The sequence below is a fragment of the Podarcis muralis genome, chromosome 12 (genome assembly GCF_964188315.1).
Source record: "Podarcis muralis chromosome 12, rPodMur119.hap1.1, whole genome shotgun sequence".
Lineage (NCBI taxonomy): Eukaryota > Metazoa > Chordata > Lepidosauria > Squamata > Lacertidae > Podarcis > Podarcis muralis.
Window position 1 is genome coordinate 41,734,625 of NC_135666.1, and position 27,631 is coordinate 41,762,255.

Here is a 27,631-nt window from a genome sequence, read left to right on the forward strand (position 1 = left end):
TACAGTATTTAATAGGTTTGAATGTCTTGCATATGTTTTACATGGTTAAATTGAAAAAAATTAATTTTTGCCATTGCAGTTATTCTTGTTTACCAAACAACAGAATTGTTAATTTGTTGCCTATTGGACCTGTTTATGTGAATTTTTTTATTGTTGCTTTTCCTGTTTGTTTTTATTACTTTGTCCCTTGTTGTGGGATTGAAAATATTCAACAAGCTAGAAATGCTGTTTAAAAATTGTGGGAAATTATTCCATTGCTGTTTCAAGAATAGGCTTTGCATGTTGATGCAAACTTGATAACTTATGGGATGTATGCTATAATTGTGGATTTTTTTAAAAAAAATTGTAAGGTGAAGCACTGTTGCTTATATATTAAATAAGCTTCTGGAATTGAATAGGACAAGCTGGGGAATTAGGGGCCCCTTGCGGAATAGAACTGCTTGATTTTATTTTCTATTTCAAAGCCAATACTAAATGGATTAATTTCTCCTGAACCATTTTTACCAGGGCTTGCTTCTAAATTGAAGTGATTATTGCTGGACTAAGTAGAGGGTTCAGTATACTCTTGAGAATAACCTAGCCATCCTTCTGACCTCACCCAGAAAAAAGGCTGTGTATTTTGTAAGCCTTTAAGTATGATGTAGAAATTGAACTATTTTATTTTTTAAAAAACCGCTGTGCCATTGAATTGGCCTTTTCACAAAAGTATTTTGCTTTTTAATCTGTTTGCGCCTCAAAAAGCATGCTGCTTATAACCAAAGGAAAAATATTCTCAATTACAGTTCAATTTGTGTGAGTGCTATTGCATATAATAATGTAATTCTAGTATTTATATAGCACCCTGACTACATTGTCAGACTGCTTCACATAGCTTAGCTTGAACAAAAAAAAATTCCTTCCAGTAGCACCTTAAAGACCAACTAAGCTAGTTCTTGGTATGAGCTTTCGTGTGCATGCACACTTCTTCAGATACACTGAAACAGAAGTTGCCAGATCCTTCTATATAGTGAGAAGGTGGGGAGGGGTATTGCTCAGAAGGGTGGTGGGAATGGGTGATTGGCAGATAGCTGTGATGAGCCTGTTGACGACTCTTAACGACTGCAATAGGTCTTACAGGAAAAAGCAAGGGGTGAGAAGGTGAAAAATGGCTTTGTCATGTATAATGAGATAAGAATCCAATGTCTTTGTTCAGACCAGGTCTCTCCATGGTTTTAAGTTTGATAATGAGTTGCAATTCAGCAGCTTCTCTTTCCAGTCTATTTCTGAAATTCCTTTGTAGTAAAACAGCTACTTTGAGATCTTGTATAGAATGTCCTGGGAGATTGAAGTGTTCTCCTACTGGTTTCTCTGTCTTGTGAGTCGTCAACAGGCTCATCACAGCTATCTGCCAATCACCCATTCCCACCACCCTTCTGAGTAATACCCCTCCCCACCTTCTCACTATATAGAAGGATCTGGCAACTTCTGTTTCAGTGTATCTGAAGAAGTGTGCATGCACACGAAAGCTCATACCAAGAACTAACTTAGTTGGTCTTTAAGGTGCTACTGGAAGGAATTTTTTTTGTTTTGACTATGGCAGACCAACACGGCTACCTATCTGTAAATAGCTTAGCTTGGTAATCCCTACAACAGCCTAAAAAGGTAGGCCAGTATCAGTGATGATGATGATGATGAATTAAATTTATAATTAATCAAAAGATCTCAGGGCCATTCACATATCACTGCTTTGCTTTCTCTCTGCTCTGTTCTGGCCCATAATGGCTTGTCTTAGACCATCCGTTAAATTCATTGCTGAGGTGACATTTGAATTGGGTGCTTTGGCTCTTAGTCTATGCTCTTAACAGCCAAACTAATTTGCTTTCTAGTCTTCAGCTGCTGCCTTGTGAATATCAAGCTGCTCTCAAGTAATTGCTCAATTGTGTGCGCGCTTTTTTTTTTTTTAATGTTCTAAAGTATATTTATACCCTGCCACATAACCCAAGTGGTCCTCTAAGGGCAATAGTAATTCAGTAACACGTACGACTAACCACGAAGAAACACAGGCGCATAGCAGATTCACATGCACTCCCGAGTGCTTTATCTGCCAGGGGGAAACCAGCTGGTATTAGTACGAATAATTCCTTATAATAGATGAGCCTTGTGTAATATCCAGTTTCGTTCCCTCTCCATCTTCACTTCAATCCCTAAACCCTTTGTAGACACTATATAAAGAAATTACAGGCATTGTTTTGGCAGAGTAGAGAACTGATTATTCTACTACAGCAATAAGACAGACGAGGACTCGCTGTATTCTAATTATGTATCTTAATTTCTGGAAATATTTGCTGTCGTGGGCCCAACATGGAACGTGTAAGTGTGAGAGAGATGTGGTCTAGTGTGCACAACAACTGCTTGAAAATAGCTTAGATCTTATTTCAGTGCTTGTTTACAGAGTTGAAGTCCACGCCCTTCATTGTCTTTTAATTTACTTTTAATCGGTTTTCTCCTTCCACAAAGGGAAGTGTGGTCTCTGACTCAGCAGAGGCTCTTGCTGTTTGAGAGAAAGGCAAAGGAACAGATTTTTAGTGATCGCACCCCCAGCCCAGCCCACCCCCAAAAGCCCCCTGTACTGCCTACTGGAGGGTCCTCTAACCTCAGAGCAGGTTTTTTTAGGGTGGGAATAGGGACGCGGGTGGCGCTGTGGGTTAAACCACAGAGCCTAGGACTTGCCGATCAGAAGGTCGGCGGTTCGAGTCCCCGCGACGGGGTGAGCTCCCGTTGCTCAGTCCCTGCTCCTGCCAACCTAGCAGTTCGAAAGCACGTCAAAGTGCAAGTAGATAAATAGGTACCGCTCCAGCGGGAAAGTAAACGGCGTTTCCGTGAGCTGCTCTGGTTCGCCAGAAGCGGCTTAGTCATGCTGGCCACATGACCCGGAAGCTGTACGCCGGCTCCCTTGGCCAATAAAGCGTGGCAACCCCAGTCGGCCACGACTGGACCTAATGGTCAGGGGTCCCTTTACCTTTACCTTTAAGGAGCTGTAGTGGGAAGGAGGAAAATCTCCTCCTCTCCCTCCTACCTATGGGAGCATCCATTCGATTTCCATTACACTACAGTATAGACAATTCTGTATCCAGTCAAGGTTGTCTTCTCTTTTACAATGATTGATAATTCAGAGAGGTTTCTTTACAGTGCAAACATATCTTTTCTCCCACCCCCATTCTCCCTTCCATTGTATTGCCAGGAAGCTCGGAATTCGGAAGTATTTACTCTTTATAATGACTTGGCTGTATCAATATTTTTGAAAGCCATTGTAGTCTAAATAATGCTTTAAGATAGTGTAAATATACAAATATATAGTCCATTTTATAGATCAGAGAACTATAATGGCAGATTCAATCTGTCATGCCTCCTTTTGCATTTGCAACCCGGCGAGTGTGTGGTGCAATATGGTATATCCATTTACCTGTCTTCTCTGCTTCATCTTTAAGCATTTTAGCTGCTAAAACATTAATTGGCTATTAGCTCCCATCAGAAATCGAGCTGCGTGCTCATGATATTTTCAGTGTGTGAGAGAGAGAAGTTTGCTCCTTGATTAACACAGAGGGGCCACTTCACTGACCTTGTGCTCTCAATGTCTGGTAAAATAAGCCCAGAAGTTGTACCTCTACAGGCATCCTCAAACTCGGCCCTCCAGATGTTTTGGGACTACAACTCCCATCATGCCTAGCTAACAGGACCAGTGGTCAGGGATGATGGGAGTTGTAGTCCCAAAACATCTGGAGGGCCGAGTTTGAGGATGCCTGCTTTATAGGCATCAAGATCTCATTCCTTTCTGATGTCATAAAATCAGCCTAGAACAAATTTCTGTCGAGTGGGTAGACAACTACTGTATATTTGACTAATTTTAATAATAGCTTAAGACCTACTTCCACTCTACGTTAAAGTCAGAAAATAGAAAGCCTCTTCCCCCAATCTTTGTCACCTCCCCCATGCTTCTTCAAGACATTTCTTCCCTAGACAATTCATCAGTTTAGTTTAATCTTGGCACTGAAGAACAGCATGGATCTGTGTGTAATGGAAGTGGACAAACATTGCTCTATTCCGTGCTTTGCTTGTCGCTTGATTGATTGGCATGTTTCTCCTGGGCCGCCGGAGCACAGCAATCTAAAGGTGTTTGGGTGTTGTTTTTCCAAGAGGGTTTTGGGGGGGGGGCAGGGGGTTGCCCCCTTGATTTTCTACACCTAGCCTAAAATTAAGACTGATCAAAAAGAACAAAATCCTATTGGTGTTTTGCAATTAATGGCCATAAGGCATCATTTTGACCCATCCAGGCTGGTCAGGTTCTTTATCGTAACTCCATGAGGTTTTGGCTGTGAAACACTGTAGAATCAAAACAGACGTAAAACACACAACGCTGAAAAAGCTGTCAAATTGTGGCTCAGAGCTTGCCAGCGCAAAACCTGTTGTGGAAGAAGAGTTAGAAGAAGAATAACTGGAAACTGGTTCCTCCTCCTCACATATGTACAGGAATAGGCTTCATGCCAGCTCAGATTTCTTGATTTGTGAAATCTAAGGTGGGAGGTAGGCAGCAAGACCTCTCACAGGCGCCTCTCTGTTGTTCCTAAACCCAGGTCTGCTGAAAGTCTGCCCGTACGTCTCAAGGCTGTTATCCTTGGAGATAGGGAAGGCAACCGTTCCGGTACCTCCATCATCCAGACCTCCTCAGAACCTTTCCCTGAGCTGTTTTTTTTATTTTAAGGGCTTCTTTTGTGGTTTGATTTTATATGCTCTTAGCTACGTCCAGAGCCAGTTTTCAACTGAAGAGCAGAATAAAATTACAATACAGTGGTGCCTTGGTTTGCAAACGTTTTGGATTACAAACCCATCAAACCCGGAAGTGCGTGTCCCAGTTTGCAACCTTTTTTTGGATTACAACCCTTTTTTTTTATTACGAACAATTTTTTTATGGAGGCCCCATTGGCGAAAGTGCGCCTTGGGTTACAACCTGTTTTGGTTTACAAATGGACCTCCGGAACGGATTATGGTTGTAAACCAAGGTACCACTGTACAATCAGGAATATCTGTATTTGTACTCAGGGAGGGGGCCATCCATCTTGTCAAGGTTTTCTGGCCTCCAATGATAGTCATGTTGCAAGTTGCACAGAAGATGCAAATCCTAGGGATGGTTTCTCGTATGTACTCACGGAAGTTGACAGTGAATGTGGTTTGGCCAAAAATAATACGAAAAATATTGCATAAATATGTAGTTCACTTTTATCAAGGCCACATAGCCATCCCTCTCAGGAATGGTATTGATCCAGAATAAAGCACATGACATTCATGCTCAGGTGTTATTTATACCTAATATGCACTAAGTGGTTGTTTCTCATAGCTAAACACAGGTTCATATATATATTGTGCCTTGAATATGATTCTTCATACAAAAGCAAGGTGTAAATGCCAGAATAAATAAATCTGAAATATTCCTCCCTCCCCCACAAAAAGTCACAAGCTCTATAGAGAATATTTGACAGCTGCCGTAAAGTACAATGAACGTTAGCTTTCTTTTTTTGGCTTTAATACTTTAGTTTTCCCTAAGTTGGCCATGTGTTTGACAGCTTGATAGAAATGTGATAGTATGGCACATTCAGCTTAACTTGAGTGTAATGACTGAAGCTCCTAAAGGTATAATTTTGTATTCATGTGTCTACATAATCTTATGTGAAATGGATTATCTGCATGGATTTACCAGAATATCTGTAATGCCTCACCTACGGTGTCATTTTAATGTGTCTGATACAGATAGCCTGGTGACACTCAGCGGAAATACTATTGCTTTTTTCAATAAAGCAGCTATTTCTTTAAAGGGTGAGCAGCCTTCGGCCCAAGTACCACAGGCAGGCTAATTCCATGCGGGTGCTGGGGGTGGGGAATGGGGGGAAATAGAGGGGCAGAGAGAGAAAGTGGGGTTCTCCTCCCACTTTTGGCTTCAGCACTGGACATCTCCAACATGTGGCCCCCAATTCTGTAGCCCGCAACAGAAAAAAGGTTTCCTCACCTATGCTAAAAGTGTTTGTAACAAAAAAGTTAAATGCCTTGATAGCTTTTAATGTGAATATTAGTGGTTCTCCATGGCATGCCCATATATACATATGCCTATTCCATTCTTTTCATTTTTAAGTTTGAAGTCATAAATTTTATGTGGATGATAGATAGGAACTAGGCCAGGGGTCTGCAACCTTTAAGACAAAAAGAGCCACTTGGACCCGTTTCCGAAGGAAAAAAAAAACTGGGAGCCACAAAACTCGTTATTATAAAAATAACTTTTTTGTCACTTTTTTATTATTTCTTTGTTTGACCCCTCAGAATTACTCCTCCTCATAGAAATAAACGTTAAATTAACAAGTTACCTTTGTGTGTGTGTGTGTGTGTGTGTGTGTGTGTGTGTGTATTCTTCACTCCCCTTCAAAACAGTGACCAGCGTACATGCCCCCTTTCAATGCAGTGACCAGCGTACATGCCCCTTACAATGTAGTTGGCGGGCGGGAAGGTGACGTCGGGACGGTGCATGACTAACGCACGCACCGCCCCCATGCGACGTCACAGCCAGTACAGCGCCCGCCACAGTGGGGAGTGTCGGGGCGCACAATGCGCCTCCTCCCCTCGCTAGTATCCGCCCCGGAGCCGCGGCAAAGGTGTAAAAGAGCCACATGTGGCTCCGGAGCCGCGGGTTGCAGACCCCTGAACTAGGCAATACAGACAGACCCTTATTCATTGCTCATTTTGATGAGAAATAGTTTGTTCAGCATGCAGAGTATTTTTAATGCTTTGCTACATAGATAGCCCATACTCCCATTTGCAACTGAAGAACTTTCATCAAAATATACCTGCTAAATGTGTAGATGATTATGGATTTGAACTCTGATTTCTCAGTTTCTTTTTGTTGTCTGATTTGATTTTAACGCGCTATGGAGAGGTAATATAGTATTCCAAATGTGGATATCATTTGGTATTGTTATAATTCTATGCTTGTAAAATCAAATTTTTATAAATCAAGTAAAAATCAATTTTTTTAAAATGTAAAATCAAATTTTTATGGTCACTGTGGATCTCCCGCTTTTTGGAAATGAAACAGGCATGCACGATCAACTCTGATTTGGATGTGAGAGATTATTGACCATATTTATTGCAGTAACATTATTCAGTTGGGAATGCTTTGCTTTTGGCAACTAGAAACTGTCTAAAACAGGTCCACAGAAAAGTGACAGCATTGGGGGGGGGGGTTAGCCAAGTTCCCTTGTGCATTAAGAGATCCTGTTGACAGTCCCAGCTTTCATGTAGCTGCAGTGGATTGGTATTAATGAATCGCAAATACTTGTTCCATGCTGTAGTTCCGTCGGGAGATAGTTCCCTAATTCAGTTTGAGGCAATGGTAGTAGTATTCAGCAGCATCCCATTTACACGATTCCTTGGACTGTTGGCTAAGGGTACTCAAGAGAGCTGTTTCTCAATAAGTTTACACAGCTTAGCCCTGGTGTCTGTCAAGGCTGATCGTGCAAGTAAAGTAATGTTTACAGCCCATTACATCTCCAGTAACTTCAGAGAGTATATAGATCTGGAACAAGACGCAGAGAAATAATTAACGGAGAGATGCGGAGTATCATGAGTCTTTGGGGTACATGGGGAAAGGACTGTTGATGTGTCAAGCTTGATTTCACTGTGAAGTTTTCAAGAGAGGGAAGGCTATTGAAAGTAAAGTACAGTGGATACTCGGGTTGCGATTGTAATCCATGCGGGAGGCACGTTTGCAACCCGCAGTGCCGTGTCCGCGCATGCGCGGATCGCGATTCGGCGCTTCTGCGCATGCGCAAAGCGTAATTTAGTGCTTCTGCGCATGCGTGAGTGCCAAAACCCGGAAGTAATCCGTCCTGGTACTTCCGGGTTCAGTTCGGTGCGCAACCCGAAAATACCCAACGTGAAGCGTCTGTAACCCAAGGTGTGACTGTATCTTAGCTGTTGTGTTCCATTTCAAAAATGTATGTTCAGCTTGTAAGTTGGCTTCTGCCTTGCAGCTCTCCTCATACTTCCTCTATAAAGTACTCTTGGTCCATAGTCAAGTCTGAAGAACTCCCTGGTCCTGAAAGGGGTAATTGTGTCCCTGAAGGACCAGGTGCGCAGCCTGGGAGTCATTGTGGACTCACAGCTGTCCATGGAGGCGCAGGTCAATTCTGTGTCCAGGGCAGCTGTCTACCAGCTCCATCTGGGACGCAGGCTGAGACTCTACCTGCCCCAGACTGTCTTGCCAGAGTAGCACATGCTCTAGTTAACTCCGACTTGGACTACTGTAATGCGCTCTACATGAGGCTACCTTTGAAGTTGACCCGGAAACTACAACTAATCCAGAATGCGGCAGCTAGACTGGTGACTGGGAGTGGCTGCTGAGACCACATAACACCAGTCCTGAAAGACCTACATTGGCTCCCAGTATGTTTCTGAGCACAATTCAGAGTGGTTGTGCTGACCTTTAAAGCCCTAAATGGCCTCAGCCCAGTATACCTGAAGGAGTGTCTCCTCCCCCATCGTTCTGCCCGGACACCGAGATCCAGCTCCGAGGGCCTTCTGGCGGTTCCCTCACTGCGAGAAGCAAAGCTACAGGAAACCAGGCAGAGGGCCTTCTCGGTAGTGGCGCCCGCCTGTGTGGAACGCCCTCCCATCAGATGTCAAGGATATAAACAACTATCTGACTTTTAGAAGACATCTGAAGGCAGCCCTGTTTAGTGAAGTTTTTAATGTTTGATGTTTTATTGTATTTTTAATACTTTGTTGGAAGCCGCCCAGAGTGGCTGGGGAAACCCAGCCAGATGGGCTGGGTATAAATCAATGATTTTGATGATGAAGGTGCATGGAGCACCAATATTGCTTGGTTTGGTCAGTGCTTAGACAGAAATCCCATGCATGCCTCCTTGAGTTCCATCATGCTACATAGGAAAGAAATGCAACCAATCAACAATTTGTTGTTGTTACTTGGCCTCTGTCTTCCTGTGCCAATGACAAGGGATGGCAGTGTCTTTATGTGACGGGAGGAAATCCAGAATGTGAATTCCCATCGTTATTACATCCCTTGCTGGGAAAAGCTTCGCTCACTAATTTACCGCTTCAAATGCCTAAAAATTTATCAGCTTGCATCTTAATTCAGTGAACCCATTAGCATGGATTCCGATTTTAAGCCTATCCTGAGGAATGGGTGCATTTAATTTTTTAAAAATTGTATACTCGTTAATTTATTTGGTACATATGTGAAAGGCAATTCATAAATTCAGCGGCAACAACGATAACTTTCTAGGATAGTATGTACTCAGCGGAAGCAAAATTGCCAAGCCTCCTATTTGCTCTTTAGGTAGTGTTTTAATTTCTTAAGAGGTTTAGGATCTGGCAGTTAGTAGGTTTGGGTTTTTTGTTTGTTTTCTTCACTGTTCTGTTATTTATTGGCTTGGGAAAAATCGTATTGGGTGTTCATTTTTGTTTTCTCGGGGAAAATAGAGAAGTTTTGTTGTTTTATATTATCTGTTCACATAGAAAGTAATAGTTCTCTATCCCATAAAGAAAAACTTCTGAAAATTGTATGTTTTACTGATGGTGTGTGCTGCTGAATACTTAAATCACTTGTCCCTCTGCCTTTTACTTACTTTGAAGGAGGAGCCATGAGCATAGTGGGGGGGGCAGCTGCCTCCCCCAAATTAAGTCAATAAATAAGAATACTTAACTAGCAGCTTGGTTCTGCCCCCCCCCCCAACATAAATCCTGACTACGCCCATGGGAGCAGCAACACTTCCCTGCTCTTCTATCCTCAACATCACCACAGCTGAAATCTGCTTAGATGAAATCTTCCTGCAAGCCGTACCCTACACTGTTGTCATTGCCTATATTACAGCCTTACTTTTATATCCTGCATATCCTTTGCAGAAATCGAACTGTTTTTCTTAAATATTAGAGGCAAATCTCTGTAAAGGTCTCCTTTCCCCCCCCTTGTGACTTCACAGTGCTGGCCCCAAGGGTGACAACATCTATGAATGGAGATCGACTATCTTAGGACCTCCGGGCTCAGTATACGAAGGCGGAGTTTTCTTCCTCGATATCACATTTACACCAGAATACCCTTTCAAGCCTCCGAAGGTAAGAAATGCGATGCACAGTTAATGTTTGCTTCCAGTGTGCGATGCTCCCACTTGTGATTCATGGTAAACAGGTATTCGGAGGCATACCCATAATATCTCTGGGGATCAGAGGGCATTCTGGGAAAGTGAGTGAGTGGCTGAATCTATTGTAATCTTTCCTTAAGGTAAAGGTAAAGGTACCCCTGCCCGTACGGGCCAGTCTTGACAGACTCTAGGGTTGTGCGCCCATCTCACTCTATAGGCCGGGGGCCAGCGCTGTCCGGAGACACTTCCGGGTCACGTGGCCAGCGTGACAAAGCTGCATCTGGCGAGCCAGCGCAGCACACGGAAGCGCCGTTTACCTTCCCGCTGGTAAGCGGTCCCTATTTATCTACTTGCACCCGGAGGTGCTTTCGAACTGCTAGGTTGGCTGAATCTATTGTAATCTTTCCTTACAATACACCTAAACAAAAAATGTGGCGTATGGGCTCATGTGACTGGAGGGGGTCCCATAAGAGTTTGCGGTGGCCGCAGGTGCTGTCTTCTGGAAGGCAGGTATGTAGTAATAATAAGAAGAAGAATAAATAATTTATTTATTATTTATACCCCGCCCATCTGGCTGGGTTCCCCCAGCCAATCTGGGTGGCTCCCAACAGAATATTTAAAACATAATCAAACATCAAACATTAAAAACTTCCCTAAACAGGGCTGCCTTCAGATGTCTGACATTTGTCAGATAGTTTATTTCCTTGATATCTGATGGGAGGGTGTTCCACAGGGCGGGCGCCACTACCAAGAAGGCCCTCTGCCTGGTTCCCTGTAACCTCACATCTCACAGGGAGGGAACTGCCAGAAGGCCCTCGGAGCTGGACCTCAGTGTCCGGGTTGAATGATGGGGGTGGAGACGCTCCTTCAGGTATACTGGACCGAGCCCGTTTAGGGCTTTAAAGGTCAGCACCAACCCTTTAAATTGTGCTCGGAAATGTAAGGTAAAGGTAAAGGTACCCCTGCCCGTACGGGCCAGTCTTGACAGACTCTAGGGTTGTGTGCTCATCTCACTCTAGAGGCCGGGAGCCAGCGCTGTCCGCAGACACTTCCGGGTCACGTGGCCAGCGTGACAAAGCTGCATCTGGCGAGCCAGCGCAGCACACGGAAACTCCGTTTACCTTCCCGCTAGTAAGCGGTCCCTATTTATCTACTTGCACCCGGGGGTGCTTTCGAACTGCTAGGTTGGCAGGCGCTGGGACCGAGCAACGGGAGCGCACCCCACCGTGGGGATTCGAACCGCCGACCATGCGATCGACAAGTCCTAGGCGCTGAGGTTTTACCCACAGCGCCACCCGCGTCCCTTGCTCGGAAATGTACTGGGAGCCAATGTAGGTCTTTCAATGTGGTCTCGGTGGCCACTCCCAGTCACCAGTCTAGCTGCCACATTCTCTCTAGTTGTGGTTTCCGGGTCACCTTCAACATTAGCCCCACATAGAGTGCATTGCAATAGTCCCAGCGAGAGATAAATTAGAGCATGCACCACTCTGGCAAGACAGTCTGCGAGCAGGTAGGGTCTCAGCCTGTGTACCAGATGGAGCTGGCAGACAGCTGCCCTGGACACAGAATTGACCTGCGCTTCCATGGACAGCTGTGAGTCCACAGTGACTCCCAGGCAGCATGCCTGGTCCTTCAGGGGCACAGTTGCCCCATTCAGGACCAGGGAGTCCCCCACACCCACCTGCCCCCTGTCCCCCCCCAGAACAGTACTTCTGTCTTGTCAGGATTCAACCTGAATCTGTTAGCCGTCATCCATCCTCCAACCGCCTCCATACACTCACACAGGACCATTGTACCCTTCGCCTGCCATATCGGACAAAGTGGGACTGCGACGGCATGAAGGTGTTTTGAGATATTAGATTACCCGTGAAGTGCCATTTTGTTTTGTGTTTTCTTACTCTTTGCTTCAACAGCAAAGATGGATTTAGCCTTGTATAACTACAAAGCACTTCGCTACCCTCACATTCCGGTATTTTTCCATTTATTATTTCCATTGTGGCTTAATATATATTCTCTGCTGTCTTATTCACTAATGTATCTCACCTTTTGGAAGACATCTTTTCTATAATTCCAGTAGGTTTGGCAGGCAAAGATCCAGTTCCATAGTTCAAGTCAGACAAAAACTGCTTATATGTTACTTACAGACAGCAATAAGTTGTTGCTGTTGACTACTTTTGTAATCTTTCTATTCAGTTTGCGCCTCTAAAACATGTTCACTGATATTTCACAAAAATGATTTTTATCATTTTTATTTTTATTTTTTTAAAAAAAACCCTTTCAAATGCTCTGAACTCTTGTTTTTCATTTTATTTTTAAACTGTTGTTTACAATAGTGCTATAAAAAGCATTTAAACAGTGCACTTCATCTATTAGGATCCCAAGCTTCTTCAAAAACTCTGAAATAGCTGTGCTTTAAAACGATATATCTTGTTAATTGCCTTTGAAAATGCAGTTGCCTGGTCAATAAAACACAGCACTCGATAAATAATTTACTCAGTTAAGAAAGACCTAATTTAGCAAAAGGCTTTTAAATTTTTAGTTAATCCTAATTTTATTAATGTTTTCTGGAGTTCTTGTGGTATAACGAAATACTGGATTATAATCTTTGCTTTATTCTCCCCCCGACCCCAATTTGGGATTCTCTCCCTGACCCCAATTTGGGATTCTCCCCCCGACCCCAATTTGGGATTCTCTCCCCGACCCCTAAATCGGGATTCTTAAATTCTCACATAAATGTCTTCTGCTGCGTGAGATGGGAAGTATTCCATGTGTGACATTGAAATAATATTCTGTGTAGATTTTTCCTCGTCCTTCTGCAACCTTCCAGGGATGTTACCATACTTCAGAAACCAAGGTTGGATCTAGACACATTAAAAAAGTGATTCAGTTAAACACGTTGTAAACTTCATAATGAGTATAAAGACTGAGATTTCTACCCAAAATATAAGGACAGTAGAGCCTAGAGCACAATATTTAAAGACGTCCAACAGCTCTTTATCCCGTAGAAAGACATCAGTGCAACTCCCTGTTCCCTTTTCAAACGACACCGAATTAGATAAGGAATTTGGCACCTCCGACATTTCTATGGCAACAACACCTAAAGAACTCTATGTTGCTGACAATCTGGAGATATCCAGCACCAAATCTACATCTGGACCTTTGCCTAATATTCCAAAAACTTATCAGAATGATCAACCTTCTCTACTGTACTCCTGGCGAGACAGGATGGACAGATGGCAGAAGTGTCTGAGACGGCACCCTGCCACAGGAGCCAATTTTGGGTGAGATCATGCCCTCTCTCCTGAAATTCTTTACCAGTGGTGGTGGGGGGGTGGCAAGCAGTGAAATGGGATGAGCCGCCCCTGCTCACCTCTGCAGACAGGTAAACTACCTTCTTAGAATTGTAGAAATCTTTTGCCCACACATCCCTGAGGTTAAGAGACTCATGCTTTACTGACTGAGCTATCCCAACAGGAGAGGAGAGATATTGGAGGTATGTTTTGAGTGCTGGAGATCTTGGCAGAGTTGAGCTATTCTGTTCTTGGACACAATACATCCAGAATCACAGTTAGCCTGGAGACTGGACCATGATAGGAACTTTCTGGATATCTGACAACTTCATTGTAACTGTTAATGCAGTTTCTGGGAGACTTATTCCAGACGACGTAATCCAGTTTAGTTTCATGCTACATGTATTGCACATTACCCCCAAGCATATGTTTGAGTAGACTACTCCTGGCATCTGTGCAAGCAAGCCCTTAAGGTTTTAAGGAAACCCAAATTGTGTTACAGGCATACACATGTAACAGTATACACACACCCTCCACACAGACGGTCATACGCTTTTTTTACAGGGGCTTTTTCTTGGGGGGGGGGGGGTGGATGCAGAAGTAGGAGAGACGTGAGTGCTTTAATATCACTCCACAAAAGCTCAAGGCTTTTTCCACTGATGAGTTTGGAGTTACATAACACTTCTCCACTTATTGCAAACCAGGCGTCATTCATGCAGTTAGTGGGAGGGGAGAGGGAAACAAACAAGCTTTTTACTACCCACCCAATTCTGCTCCTCATACTACCGTATTGGTATGAATATAAGCCGCACTTCTTCTTTTCCAAATTCTGACCGTGAAAAGTTAAAGTGCGGCTTACATTCACAACCTTACGGGCGACAAGGCAGCGCGGCTCCCCCCGGAAGCAGCACAGGTATTGTCTTTCTTTCTTTCCCCCCTTCAATTTTAAAGATGCAACTTATTTGCGGGGACGGCTTATATTCGAGCCAATACGGTACTTTTCTTCTTCCCTCCACCTTTGCAGCAGCTGGTGTGACTGGCAGGGATCCCAGATTCAGTAGATCACAATCATCTTAAAACAGGAATCTGCTGAGTGCTCCAAATTCAACGCAGCCTGTCATATATAGATACAGAGATACAGATGTATAGTTTTAGGCATGCGTATTTGTGTGATGTCTAAGCCTCAGTCTGAGTCCACACACAAGTTTTTCTGCAGGAGCCAAGTGTTCCTTTTGTGGGCAGACCCTTTGCTACCCGGCCTTCCAATTTCTGTACTTTGTCATCCCTATGTAGACTAGCTGCTTCAGAAACAGAGCACAAATTAAGTCATGTATCCTGCTCTCGAGTCCCCGGAGGAAGAATGTGGTAAAATGTGACAGATAAAATGAAAAGTGCGCTTGAAATGTCTAATGAGAAATTCTCCCGTGGACATTGACATTTGTGGCAAAAGGTTACCAATTTCTGTTCTTTAATCAGGCAACTGTCTGCAGGAGGCATGTGGTGCATAGGTGCACTGTAAATTACATGGTTGTTCTTCTGCGGCCTCGGAAACGGAGGAAAGTAATGATAGATTATTGCTGCAGCAATCCCAGCGCACCTTTTAAACCTGTGTAAATCTGATGTAATAAAGAGAGTTGGCACAAGAGGGCAGCAGCTCGCCATTAATGTTGATGCTCGGCCTTGTTCTTGTGACTATTCTAATTAGTTCCCAAGGAAGAATAATAGTTCTCGCACTGGTGATAAAACCATTAGACTAGTAATAGCTCCATAAATTATACGGGGTTCAAAACATGAAACTTAATTTCACTATTTGGAGCAGAGTTCAGTAATCACTTCAGCAAAGATCCATGTGGGCAGGGTCTGTATTTCAGCAAAGTTTGGGGATTTTTCAGTAAAGTAGGGGATAGCAGGAAACCAGAGGCTTCATCAACATTTGCATGTATTGCAGTCACAAAATCATGAATTTTAGAAGCACCTATTGTAACTATTTCCCATTTATAACTTGTAATAAATACATAACCCTCCAACAATTCTCAGATGAAAATAGGGGCGTTCCATTCAGTCACCATCATCATCTATTCTGGGTAGCTTCCAACATATAATAAAACATTTTTTAAAAACGTTCCCTATACAGGGCTGCCTTCAGATGTCTTCTAAAGCTTGTACAGTTACTTATTTCCTTGGCTCGGGGGTCACATAACTCCAAAGCGTCCAACATTTCTCCAATGAAAACAGAGATGTCCTAAGGAAAAGTGGGACATTCCGGGATCAAATCAGAAACCAGGACGGCTTCTGTAGACCCAGGACTTTCCCTGGAAAATAAGTTGCGGTCTGGGATTTTCTCACTCTTCAGATGCTGATTGTAGACATTCTATTACCCAGTAATTTTATATAGGTTAGAGAGCCAGGCTTTCGAAGCACATAAAAGCCAGTCACTTAATGAAGCACTAATGCAGCATGTCAAATCCAAGTTGTGTGTATTTTATTTCTTCTCCTTCTCCTTTGGTGAAAACTCATAGCTGAGTAAGATTGTCTTCCATAAACACGGTTTTAACAATGAGTCCGTAAGTGACTGTGGAGGCCAATTCTGGATCCACACGTCCTTCCACAGTGGGGACATTGGGTTCTGGGTGGGAGTTGATCACGGTGTGGATTTGCCAAGCATGCCTTCCTCTTAGCACGTTTCTCCCTTGCGTCCTGAGTTCGAGTGTCTTCAAAGTCCATGACACCTTTGGTAAAGACTGTTCTCCAATTGGAGCGCCCGTAGGCCAACATTTCCCAGTTGTCAGTATTTATAGAGTGGTACCTCTTGTTACGAACTTAATTTGTTCCAGAGATCCGTTCTTAACCTGAAACCGTTCTTAACCTGAGGTACCACTTTAGCTAATGGGGCCTCCCGCTGCTGCCGCCGCACCACCAGCGCATTATTTCTGTTCTCATCCTGAGGTAAAGTTCGTAACCCGAGGTACTACTTCCGGGTTAGCGGAGTCTGTAACCCAAAGTGTTTGTAACGCAAGGTGTTTGTAACCTTAGATTTGCTTTGCCTTGAGAAAGTCTTTAAACCTTTTTTGTTGACCACTGGCATTACGGTTTCCATTTTTAAGTTCAGAATAGAGTAGTTGCTTTGGAAGGCGATAATCAGGCATCCACACAACACGACCAGTCCAGCAAAATTGATGTTGAAGAATCATTGCTTTGGCACTGGTGATCTTTGCTTCTTCTAGTACACTGGCATTAGTTCGCCTGTCTTCCCATTTTATTTAGGGCCTGGTTGCTCAGAATGAACCCAGGCACCAAGTGAGCCAGGGGGAATTCACAGCCTGGCACATGTGAGGTTGATTCTTCATTTGGCATCTTTCCAGTCACCCCAAATTTACAGCTCCCAATACAGATGTATAAGAGTATTCTCAAAATTCCAGTGCTTCCAGCAAAGCAGGACTATCAGAACAGCAGCAAAACTGGAAAACCCCAAATATCCCGACCGTTAAGGATTGGCAAATCAAATTATTTGAGTATATGGAGTTGGCAAAAATGACGCAGAACATTAGACAGCAAAAAGGGAGAAAGTTTATTGATGAATGGTCTAGATTTATAACATACATAGAAACAAATTCTAGAGATATAAAAATCACAGTAGGTGTAATATAACTCTTGCGACGTGTAGATATTTTATAATGAAAAACTGAAGATTGGATTTAATATACATATAACCCAAAACCGAGATGGAGGAAAGTCAATTGTTAATTGTTGGTAATGTTTGTGTGTTGGTTGGTTTGGGGGTTGTGATTTGGTTGATGGTCTTGTTTGCTTTTGATATGTGACTTACCTCATTCTTTCTTTTTATGTTGTTGGTTTTTTCCTGTCATTGTCCGGTAATGGAAAATGAATAAAAAAAATTTTTTTTTAAAAAAAAAAGAACAGCAGCAACGAATTTGCTGTAGTACTTTTGGCTGAGTCTGAGTGTGGAGGAAACTACTGAGGAGTCTGTGTGTTATGATTCTTCTCTAGAGACAAAGCCAGGTGGGGTGATATTGAGAGAATAAGTGTAACTTTGAAGAAATTGACCATTTTAGCAAGTTCAGAAATGCCACACACATCAGGTCCAAACAGATGTATGTTAAGAGATGCTTAAGTTGATTGTACAGCCATTATTATTTTGGGGAAGCATGTTCCCCCCCCACCCCCTTTTTTTGGTAATTTACTAAAAGACAAGTCTTATTAACTCAGTAGCCAAAGCAGTGTGGAAATGCCTTCTAATCTAACTTCGAAGATGACATTCCGTTTTTAACAAGAGATCAAGACAGATTAGTGATTTGTACAAGGGCCAGCGTCCTCCATTTAGCCCTTGCTGCTACAGTGGTCAAAGGGTAAAAAAACTTTCCTGCCCCCCCCCCTAAAAGAAAGAAAAAACACTCTTAAAATAGTTTTGCTCATAAATGAATGCATATGGGAGAGCTCAAGTAAGAATCATCTTGCCTGGGGCAGTTCAGAGCACCTCCATCTTAAGTGCTTGAAAGATTAGGGGAAACAGAATGATAGGTAGGCAGGAAATGAAATTCACCCTGCTGTGTAGGCACCTGCTTTTTAGGATATGAAATTCTTGTCTTTTAGCAGACCTCCAAAAAACAACAACAGCCTGCCTGTGTGTCCGTTTGGCAGATGGCAAGCGGTAGTCCCTGTATTTTGTTGTTGTTGTTTAGTTGTTTAGTCATGTCCGACTCTTCGTGACCCCATGGACCAGAGCATGCCAGGCACTCCTGTCTTCCACTGCCTCCCGCAGTTTGGTCAAACTCATGCTGGTAGCTTCGAGAACACTGTCCAACCATCTCGTCCTCTGTCGTCCCCTTCTCCTTGTGCCCTCCATCTTTCCCAGCATCAGGGTCTTTTCCAGGGAGTCTTCTCTTCTCATGAGGTGGCCAAAGTATTGGAGCCTCAGCTTCAGGATCTGTCCTTCCAGTGAGCACTCAGGGCTGATTTCCTTAAGAATGGATTGGTTTGATCATCTTGCAGTCCATGGGACTCTCAAGAGTCTCCTCCAGCACCATATAAATCATTTTAACTATATTCACTCACCCGTGAATGTAAAATCTAAGAACTGATAGTGCTTTGTTGAGATAAACTTGGACATATCATGGAACTTGGATTTTTTTTTAGTTCTTGGTCTTAGGACTAAAGGCTATAGCAGGACATTAAAAAGAGAATGCCTCTCTGTGAGCAGCAACAACATATATATATATATATATATATATATATATATATATATATATATGTATATATATATATATATATATGCAGGTTTTGGTGTCCTCGGGTGTCTTCCCGTGTAAAAGTTGGGGTGTCTAGGCGACGTTTCGACGAGGTCTCACTCGTCATCTTCAGGCTGGTGCTTTCGGCTTCTTGTTACTGGAACAGAGCAGGATCTCAGTGTTTGAGTTCCTATAAATACTGTTGAGGGGTGTGGTGTATAGCCTCCAATGTTCTGGGCCGAGAGGAAGTTCCCAGGCTAGTGTGCCTTTTCTTCTTTTGTTCCTTAGTTGCTTGAGGGATATCTTGAGTGATTTCTTGAGTGATATCCTGAGTACCACTTAGGTGGGTCATTAGGTGTGGATTAGTTGCTAAAGCCTTTGTGTCTTGACCTCTTGAACTTTGTGAAGAGTTTTTCTGAGAAGATGGCTGTAGTTGTGCTCTGGCTTGGCTTCGTGTATAGGGGCGAGCTGTGGTTTTGTGGCCTGTGCCAGCCAGATCTGTGTAGGGATTGCAGGGGGGTGCAGCATCCGGAGGTGCCATCATGGTTTGGCTACTGGATGGTGTCTGTAATTTATCTGTGGAGAGGGTCTGGGTTTGGGTCTGGTGTGGTTGATTGGTGATGGCGTTCTGTGTGCCTCTGGATCTGGTGTCAGTTTTTGTGGGGAGGGCTAATTTCCAGATGTCTGGCAAGCGGGATGTGTCGTCACGCTTGTTCATGTTGTGAGGGTGTTTCTCTATCTCGATGGCTTCCATGATTATTCTCTTGTGGTGATGTTCTCTTGTGGTGATGAAGCCAAGCCAGAGCACAACTACAGCCATCTTCTCAGAAAAACTCTTCACAAAGTTCAAGAGGTCAAGACACAAAGGCTTTAGCAACTAATCCACACCTAATGACCCACCTAAGTGGTACTCAGGATATCACTCAAGAAATCACTCAAGATATCCCTCAAGCAACTAAGGAACAAAAGAAGAAAAGGCACACTAGCCTGGGAACTTCCTCTCGGCCCAGAACATTGGAGGCTATACACCACACCCCTCAACAGTATTTATAGGAACTCAAACACTGAGATCCTGCTCTGTTCCAGTAACAAGAAGCCGAAAGCACCAGCCTGAAGATGACGAGTGAGACCTCGTCGAAACGTCGCCTAGACACCCCAACTTTTACACGGGAAGACACCCGAGGACACCAAAACCTGCATACCTATACCCGTGAAAATCTACGAAAGCATATATATATATATATATATATATATATATATAGGCAATATGATAGTCACCATCACTGACAAACTCGGTGCTTGAGTTCTAATGAGAGAAATGCTAGAGGGCCTGTCTGGAAAATCCCAGACAGAAAGCTATTTATGGCTGGGTCATTTTTGAGTTGAAGAGGCTATAACCATTGATTTGTGTGTGTGTGTCTCTTTTCTTTTTTCTCTTGCAGGTTACCTTTCGGACAAGAATCTATCACTGTAACATTAACAGCCAAGGGGTGATTTGCCTGGACATCTTAAAAGACAACTGGAGTCCAGCATTAACCATTTCTAAAGTCCTTCTTTCTATCTGCTCACTTCTCACAGACTGCAATCCTGGTAAGGCAGCCAAAACGGGGCAGTGGGCGAGAGAATCTCTGTTCTGCAGTAGGATCAGCTTCAGAGCATCTTCCTCTTTTTTCATTATATTTATATAGAGAGAGAGAGAGAGTTTCCGTTTTTTTGCAAATTGGCTTCAGACTGAATAACTTACATTGTTCCACGCATGCTTTTCAGAATGTATGTATACATGGTTCTACCTTCAGATCAGTTACACAAATACTGCTTTGGGTTTATTCAAGTAAAACAGGTGTGTAGATGCAGCTGATGAATTCTGATGGAACAGTTCCACATGGAAGACATTCATCTTTCGCTTTGGCAACCATCAAATCATTTTAACATCAACATTTGCCATGACTTACCCACTTTACTATATTAGGAACCACTTTTTTGACAAGTAGTGTGTTTTTTTCCCGGGGGTACGCATACCCCTAAACATTTTTTGAATCTTTGTACTATTGTCCATTTACTGTATTTATTTTTCTCAATTTGAACGATAAAACGGTGATTTTCTTGAGTCAAAATGAGAGTACCCCTAAACATTTTTTTAGGGGAGAAAAAGCACTGACTATATGCATAGAAAAATCTGACTGCAGATTCTGAAATACACACATTTAGAATCTGAAATATTCCAAACAATTCTAAATTCACAGTGACATATTTGATACAATACATAAAATGGTCCATGGACTGAGAAGCAGCAAAATAATCTGGGGGAAAAAACCTCTTATGAACTAAGTGTGTAAGAATACGAGAAGCTTCCTTCTTTCGAGGTGCAATTCTCTTTTGTTTTGAATGAATATTAGAGGTGTGCTGTATCTGTAGAAACACCAACAGCCTGTTCTTATGCATAATTACTAAGAAATAAGTTTCCAGGGTTCAGTAGACCCTACATGTGGCTGGAGAAACCCAGCCAGATGGGCGGGGTATAAATACTAAAATAATAATAATTGCAACTAAAACTTCAGTTCAGTCACTGAACAGGTGGTTTTCAGAGTCCCCAATGGATTTAACTTCTTCTCTTGTGATATTTCCTTTTTTTTTCCCTGCCCCAAAGATCAATGATGAGCTCGAATTTTCTTTCTTCCTTTTCAGCTGACCCCCTGGTTGGAAGTATTGCTACTCAATATATGACTAACAGAGCAGAGCATGACAGAATGGCCAGACAGTGGACGAAGAGATATGCTACATAAACTGGATTTTTTCTCCAACCCTTGCGTTAAATCGTCTGTGATGGAAAGAGCTGCTTATGATTTTGAAGGGGGGGAGACACTGGGGGGGAGGGAGAGGGGAGGAACTGAGAAAAGAGTAGGGTATTTCTATAACAGATTTTATTCAGTCTTTTATTTCCTAAGATTTTGTTGTTGTAACTTAAGGTATCTTGCTACAGTAGTCAGCTAGAATGGGGAATAGCATATTTTAAAGACTGTCATTAGTTCAGCAATAGTAGCTCTGAATTATAGCACCAAGAAGAATGTAAACTACTTTGGCAATTGGAGGGGCGGGAGGGGGGGAGGAAACGGGTGTTTGGTTAACTTGTGATAGGTAAAAGATTAAAAACAGCTTAATTTTGTACAGGTACAAATATTTGGCATTTATGTAAAAGTTCTTTCAAGAAGACTCGCTATATGCTTCTTCTCTTTTAGTTTGGTTTTATTTTGTAAAAAGATGTTGGGAATATTTTCTTTTTCCCCCATGGGAGGTGGGAGAATTTGGTATTTAACAGATCCCTTTTAAAAATCAACCATCTCATTGGTTTGAATTATGGGGGGGGGTGGCTGTTTGGTTGCCTCACCTAGAACAGGGGAAGTAGTTCATGTATATTCATTTTTCTATGCCAAGTTAACCTTTGTGAAAACAAAAGGTTTTAACTAGGACTTAGGGCAACCTGTAGTGAAATACCTTAAGCTGTTTAACTGTAAGGCGTGAAATAGGAGTCACTCAGTGGATTGGTTGTATGTTGTGGGCTACCTAAGTCTGCATTTGTTACTGTGCTAATAAAAATATGTACAAAAAATCCCCCACCTCTCCTTCTGTCTAATTGAAATAAAGGTTAGTACAGTGGTACCTTGGTTCTTAAACTTAATCCATTCCAGAAGTCTGTTCCAAAACCAAGGTGCGCTTTCCCATAGAAAGTACAGTAGGACCTCGGGTTAAGAACTCAATTCGTTCCGGAGGTCTGTTCTTAACCTGAAACTGTTCTTAACCTGAGGTACCACTTTAGCTAATGGGGCCTCCTGCTGCCGCCGCGCCGCTGGAGCATGATTTCTGTTCTCACCCTGAAGCAAAGTTCTTGACCCGAAGTATTATTTCTGGGTTAGCGGAGTCTGTAACCTGAAGCGTATGTAACCTGAAGCATCTGAAACCCAAGGTACCACTGTAATTTAAAACGGATTAATCCGCTCCAGATTTTTAAAAACAACCGCTAAAACAGCAATTTAACATGAATTTTACTATCTAACAAGACCATTGATCCGATCCATAAAATGAAAGCAAAAAACAGTGTACTGCAGTCACACAACCAATCAATCAGTAGCTGAACTGGGTTCCACACAGTCAGAAAAACGAAACAAAAAAGCCACAAAAACGCAAAATAAATAGCAAAAGCAGGCAAACTTCAGCATAACACTCAAAACGGAGCACGTTTGGCTTTCGAAAAAAGTTTGCAAACCCGAACACTTACTTCTGGGTTTGCAGCGTTCAGGTTCTAAGTTGTCTGAGTACCAAGGCGTTTGAGAACCAAGGTACCACTGTATATTCTGACAGAAAAACACCACGCTGCAAATTAGTGGTGTCGTATAAGTTGCCGACGCCTGGGGTAGGGCAAGTGTTGTGCCCCCTGGTGGACTGGGCAGCTGGGGTGGGGGCATGCACCAGGGGGGCGCATGCAGAGCCCATGCAGAGGGTGAACTGAGCCCACCCCCAACAGACTCCTTGCCCGCTGCCTCCATCCACCTGCCCACTAGACCAACCCACCTGCTGGGGCTCTGTGCCTGTCGGGGCTCTGTGCCTTGCGCGCCCCCCCAAAAAAATATACGCCCAGGGGCCACAGCCTCCCTGCCCCCTCCCCGGGTTACACCTTTACATCAAAGTTTATAATCTAAAGGCAATAAGGTGCAGGGTTCTCCAACTCGGCACATATTCTTTTTAGAAATGGTTTGTTTATTCCTGAAAGCAGTGGTTTTTTTCCCTGGGGGGACGCAGACCCCTAAACATTTTATGAATCTTAATTTTGGCCTCATTGAGGGGCAGTATTTCAATATGAATAGGAAAATGAGAGCACCCCTAAGCATTTATTTATTTATTTATTTAGAAAAAAAGCACTGCCTGAAAGTATTTAGCCCTCTCATAAAATACCAGGGAAGTGTACGATGACACAGAAACATTCAAAAACCAATAAAAAGCAGTACAGAGAAATTATGAAAATGACTGAAATTTTCAAACAGCAGCATAGGCCTATCAGGGAATTTGCTTTGACTGTGTGCCTCTGTCAGATATGCTGTCACTTTCTCCGTTTTGGACTACCGTATTTTTCGCCCTATAGGACGCACTTTTCCCCCTCCAAAAATGAAGGGGAAATGTGTGTGTGTCCTATGGGGCGGATGCAGGCTTTCGCTGAAGCCTGGAGAGCGAGAGGGGTCGGTGCTCACCAACCCCTCTCGCTCTCCAGGCTTCAGGAAGCTATCTGCAAGCCTTGGGAGCCCGCGGGAGTTTCCGCCGGGCTCCCAAGGCTTGCGGAGAGCTGCCTGCATCCCGAAGCTTGGGCGCGCTGAGCAGTCGCGCCCGGACTTCGGGTAGCTCTGCGCAAGCCGCGGGAGGGCTCCCACGACTTGCGGAGAGCAGCCTGTTCTGGGGACTGGGGAAGCTCGGGCTTCCCCCGCCCCAGCCCCGTGCCTGGGGGGGGGATATAAAATGTGCCTATGGGGTGAAAAATATGGTAACTGGGCGTTAGTATTCCTGTTGCATGGTGTAAATATGCACTCCTTGAGAGCACATCCGTGGTCTTGGGGGGGGGGGCTCTAATGGGAGGCCTTTGGCAGCTGGCTCTACGAAAGATCCCATAAGCAGTAGCGAGAGGGAGAGGAATTGTATAGAGGAGCACAGCTCTGAAGTCAAGACAGCAAAAGCTTGATAGACCAAATCCAGAATTTGAGCCAGCAGAGGAAGGAAATGCTATGAACTGATCCCTGCTGCAAAACTGCCCTGCTACTCTTAAAAACCAGTAAGCTCTATATTTAAAGCTCTTCCCAACAAACTCCAAAGCAGTGTCATTTTCATACAATTCTCCCTTGCCTTGGGAAAACTGGTATGGGTTATCTGTAAGGGCGATGTACCCCTGATGGGCTCACAGCTCCTGATTGCTTCTGCTTCTGGACAGCGTCTTAAGACATTCGAAGCTGTGAATATAGAACTCGACTGCTAAATCGTGAGCGCACAGACGATACAGAGTTACAGATAACACTTCAGGTCACAGTGACTCCCTTTTGCGCAAACCGACATTGTGCCAAAAATAACACTGGAAGCACTGAATGGTTTGCGTAGTTAAACCTCGGGGCCTTTTGAAGGCTGTCAGTCTCACATCTAACACACTCATCTGTCACACCTTTTTGCAGGTACACTAAAGGTTTGATCACCTGCTTTTAACTGCCTTTTGCAATCGGAACTTCCTTAACAGTTTGTCATTGGAACAACCTGCCTGAGGTTTCAAGCCATTAGTGCTGATGTACTCTTGAGCAGGCATTCTAAATAGTTGAGAAGTGTCAGTACACCCTGTTTTCTCTATTGTAAACAACCCCACTTCCTCCAGCTGCTTTTAGCCTCTGAATAATTCTTAAAGGAGTTGTTGCCAAGTTAGCGGAACAGAGTAGACCAAATGAGATCTTAAGCGAGTGCCGAGCGAAGCAGTGCCATTATTTCCTGTGTCTCGGAAAGGATAATTCTCTAAATGCAGCCCAAAATGGCGCTGGCATTTTAAAGTGGCAGCTTTACATTGTTGGTTTGCATTTTGGGGTTCGAGGTAAAACCTCTGGATTCTCAAAAGTGTTAATCTACTTTGCATCAATCAAGAGTCCAGAAGCTAAGAAGGGCCTTGTTTGAGTGCAAGTTGGAGACACCCAACCTAGCACTGAACCAGTTTAAAAAGAAGCAGTTGCAGCCAAGTTAAGGAGAAAAGGAGATTTTCCGGTTATGTAAGGAAGCAGACATAGGGATGCGGGTGGCGCTGTGGGTTAAACCACAGAGCCTAGGACTTGCCGATCAGAAGGTCGGCGGTTCAAATCCCCGCAACAGGATGAGCTCCCGTCGCTCAGTCCCAGCTCCTGCCAACCTAGCAGTTTGAAAGCACGTCAAAGTGCAAGTAGATAAATAGGTACCGCTCTGGCGGGAAGGTAAACGGTGTTTCCGTGCACTGCTCTGGTTTGCCAGAAGCGGCTTAGTCATGCTGGCCACATGACCCGGAAGCTATACGCTGGCTCCCTCGGCCAGTAAAGTGAGATGAGCGCCACAACCCCAGAGTCGGTCACGACTGGACCTAATGGTCAGGGGTCCCTTTACCTTTAAGGAAGCAGACAGTAGACAACTTGTTAGGAAGCAACAGGAGTATACTGCACCTTCCTTACTTCCGTGGCTCTTTCCCACTTCATACATGCATTTTCACCAAGGACCAGAACTGTAAGGAGAGCAGCAAACTGAACAGCAGAACATATCAGAACCTTCTTGACCCTGAGAGCCAATTCAGACAATTAAGAATGGAGATTTCAGCACTTGTTCACTGGTCTGGAAGTATAAACTACTGGACTTCTCAGTTGGTTAGAGCACAGTACTGATAATGCCAAGGTTGCAAGTTCTATCCCCATAAGGGAAAACTGCGTCGCGGGGGGGTTGGACTAGTTGATCCTCAGAGGTCCCTTCCAGCTCTACAATTCCACGATTCTATGAATTGGCCCACAGTATGAATTGGTCAACATTCCATACATAGGACAGTGTCGCTGCTTTGTTGCAAATTCAACATATATCCAAAGCCGCCTGTGTTATGTCCCGCTCTTCCGGTGGAGCAGAACAATTTGGCAGAGAGGAAAAAGAGGAGCGCCACTGGTTCTTGAGGCTGTGTGAAGGGTATATACACCTATGTGACATGGGTGAGATAGCACAGTTGTGCATATAGGATTTTCCTAAGTTCCAACATACTGGCATCTGAGTTTTTATGCTAATAGCTTGTGTCTCATGCTTTGAGAATTCCATCATGTAGTACAAACGTCACCTGAGGCGACTTTTTTTTTTAGATATTGAGATGTGGGATCATTGAAAATGTGGAATGCAACACTGAGCTAGCTAGCTAGATAGATAGATGAATGGATAGATAGATAGACAGATAGATAGATAATAGATAGATGATAGATAATAGATAGATGATAGACAGATGATAGATAGATAGATAGATAGATAGATAGATAGATAGATGATAGATAGATAGATAGATAGATAGATAGATAGATAGATAGATAGATAGATAGATAGATGATTGATAGATAGATAGATATAGATAGATAGATGATAGATTCAAACTCCAATCCTGTATTTTTCCACTCAGAACAAATAAATCATCATCTGCAACACTATTGGAACATGAAGAATGGAACAAAAGGAATTTGGTACAATGCTTTGAATGAAACTGTTAAGCAGGCGGGGACAACACATACCTAAATAAGGACCACTTTCAAAGAGAGGGGATTTCTTTAAAGCTTAACAGAATAAAAGGGAAAGCAAAGTAGATCACAACTCATGGCTTGGTATCATTAGAAAAACTGCTAACAGGATCTGGAGGAGGTGGAACTGTAGTTCTCAACTGCAACAGACAACCTTGCAACCTTGCAAGAATTTGGTCACTCCCAGAAAATGGCAACCAATTCAATCTGTAAGCCGATGATATTCTTTTCCAGTCACACTCACTAGGTACATAGTAAAGATTTTTGATGACCACTTGAACAAGGAAAGACACTTTTAAAAAAAAATCCAACTGGCATATATTTTAATCAGTTTAGAATTTTGAAATCTTCACCCTCTTGGGCTACTAGAGGTAAATTCACAGGAAGAACCAACGCACACTGAGATGTTGCATTCTGAAAGGGTGTTCCAAGAAATGAGAAGACTAAACCAACAATCCTGGAATGTCAGCAAGGCAGGCTTTACTGAAATCTGAAAACGCAAAAAGCAAGTTGTTTAACAGGACACCTCTAAGCTGCCTTCTATTTGTTGTTGAAGACTGGCACACCCTCTGTGATGTCTCCTAGACAGCTTAGGCACACGTTGGCGTCTTGGCTGGACTACT

At 43.3% G+C, this 27,631-nt stretch overlaps 2 protein-coding genes across 5 annotated transcripts in view; one reads left to right on the forward strand and one right to left on the reverse strand.

Moving 5' to 3' along the window:
• Positions 1-22,323, forward strand: part of LOC114607776 (ubiquitin-conjugating enzyme E2 E1) — a 56,914-nt gene extending 34,591 nt beyond the window's left edge. For all 3 annotated transcript variants that reach the window (XM_028751215.2, XM_077916278.1, XM_077916277.1), the window contains exons 4-6: positions 10,020-10,152; positions 20,157-20,304; positions 21,400-22,323. In XM_028751215.2, coding sequence (XP_028607048.1) covers positions 10,020-10,152; positions 20,157-20,304; positions 21,400-21,497 — 379 coding nt within the window. In that variant the 3' untranslated portion in view covers positions 21,498-22,323. The remainder of the gene's footprint in view (positions 1-10,019; positions 10,153-20,156; positions 20,305-21,399) is intronic.
• The window catches only part of NKIRAS1 (NFKB inhibitor interacting Ras like 1), a 38,344-nt gene continuing 23,158 nt past the window's right edge, over positions 12,446-27,631 (reverse strand). The window contains exon 5 of one of the 2 annotated variants that reach the window (XM_077916280.1): positions 12,446-13,039. In XM_077916280.1, coding sequence (XP_077772406.1) covers positions 12,896-13,039 — 144 coding nt within the window. In that variant the 3' untranslated portion in view covers positions 12,446-12,895. Of the gene's footprint in view, positions 13,040-26,997; positions 27,499-27,631 lie in introns of those variants that run through there. The other variant, XM_028751216.2, reaches the window with a different exon arrangement.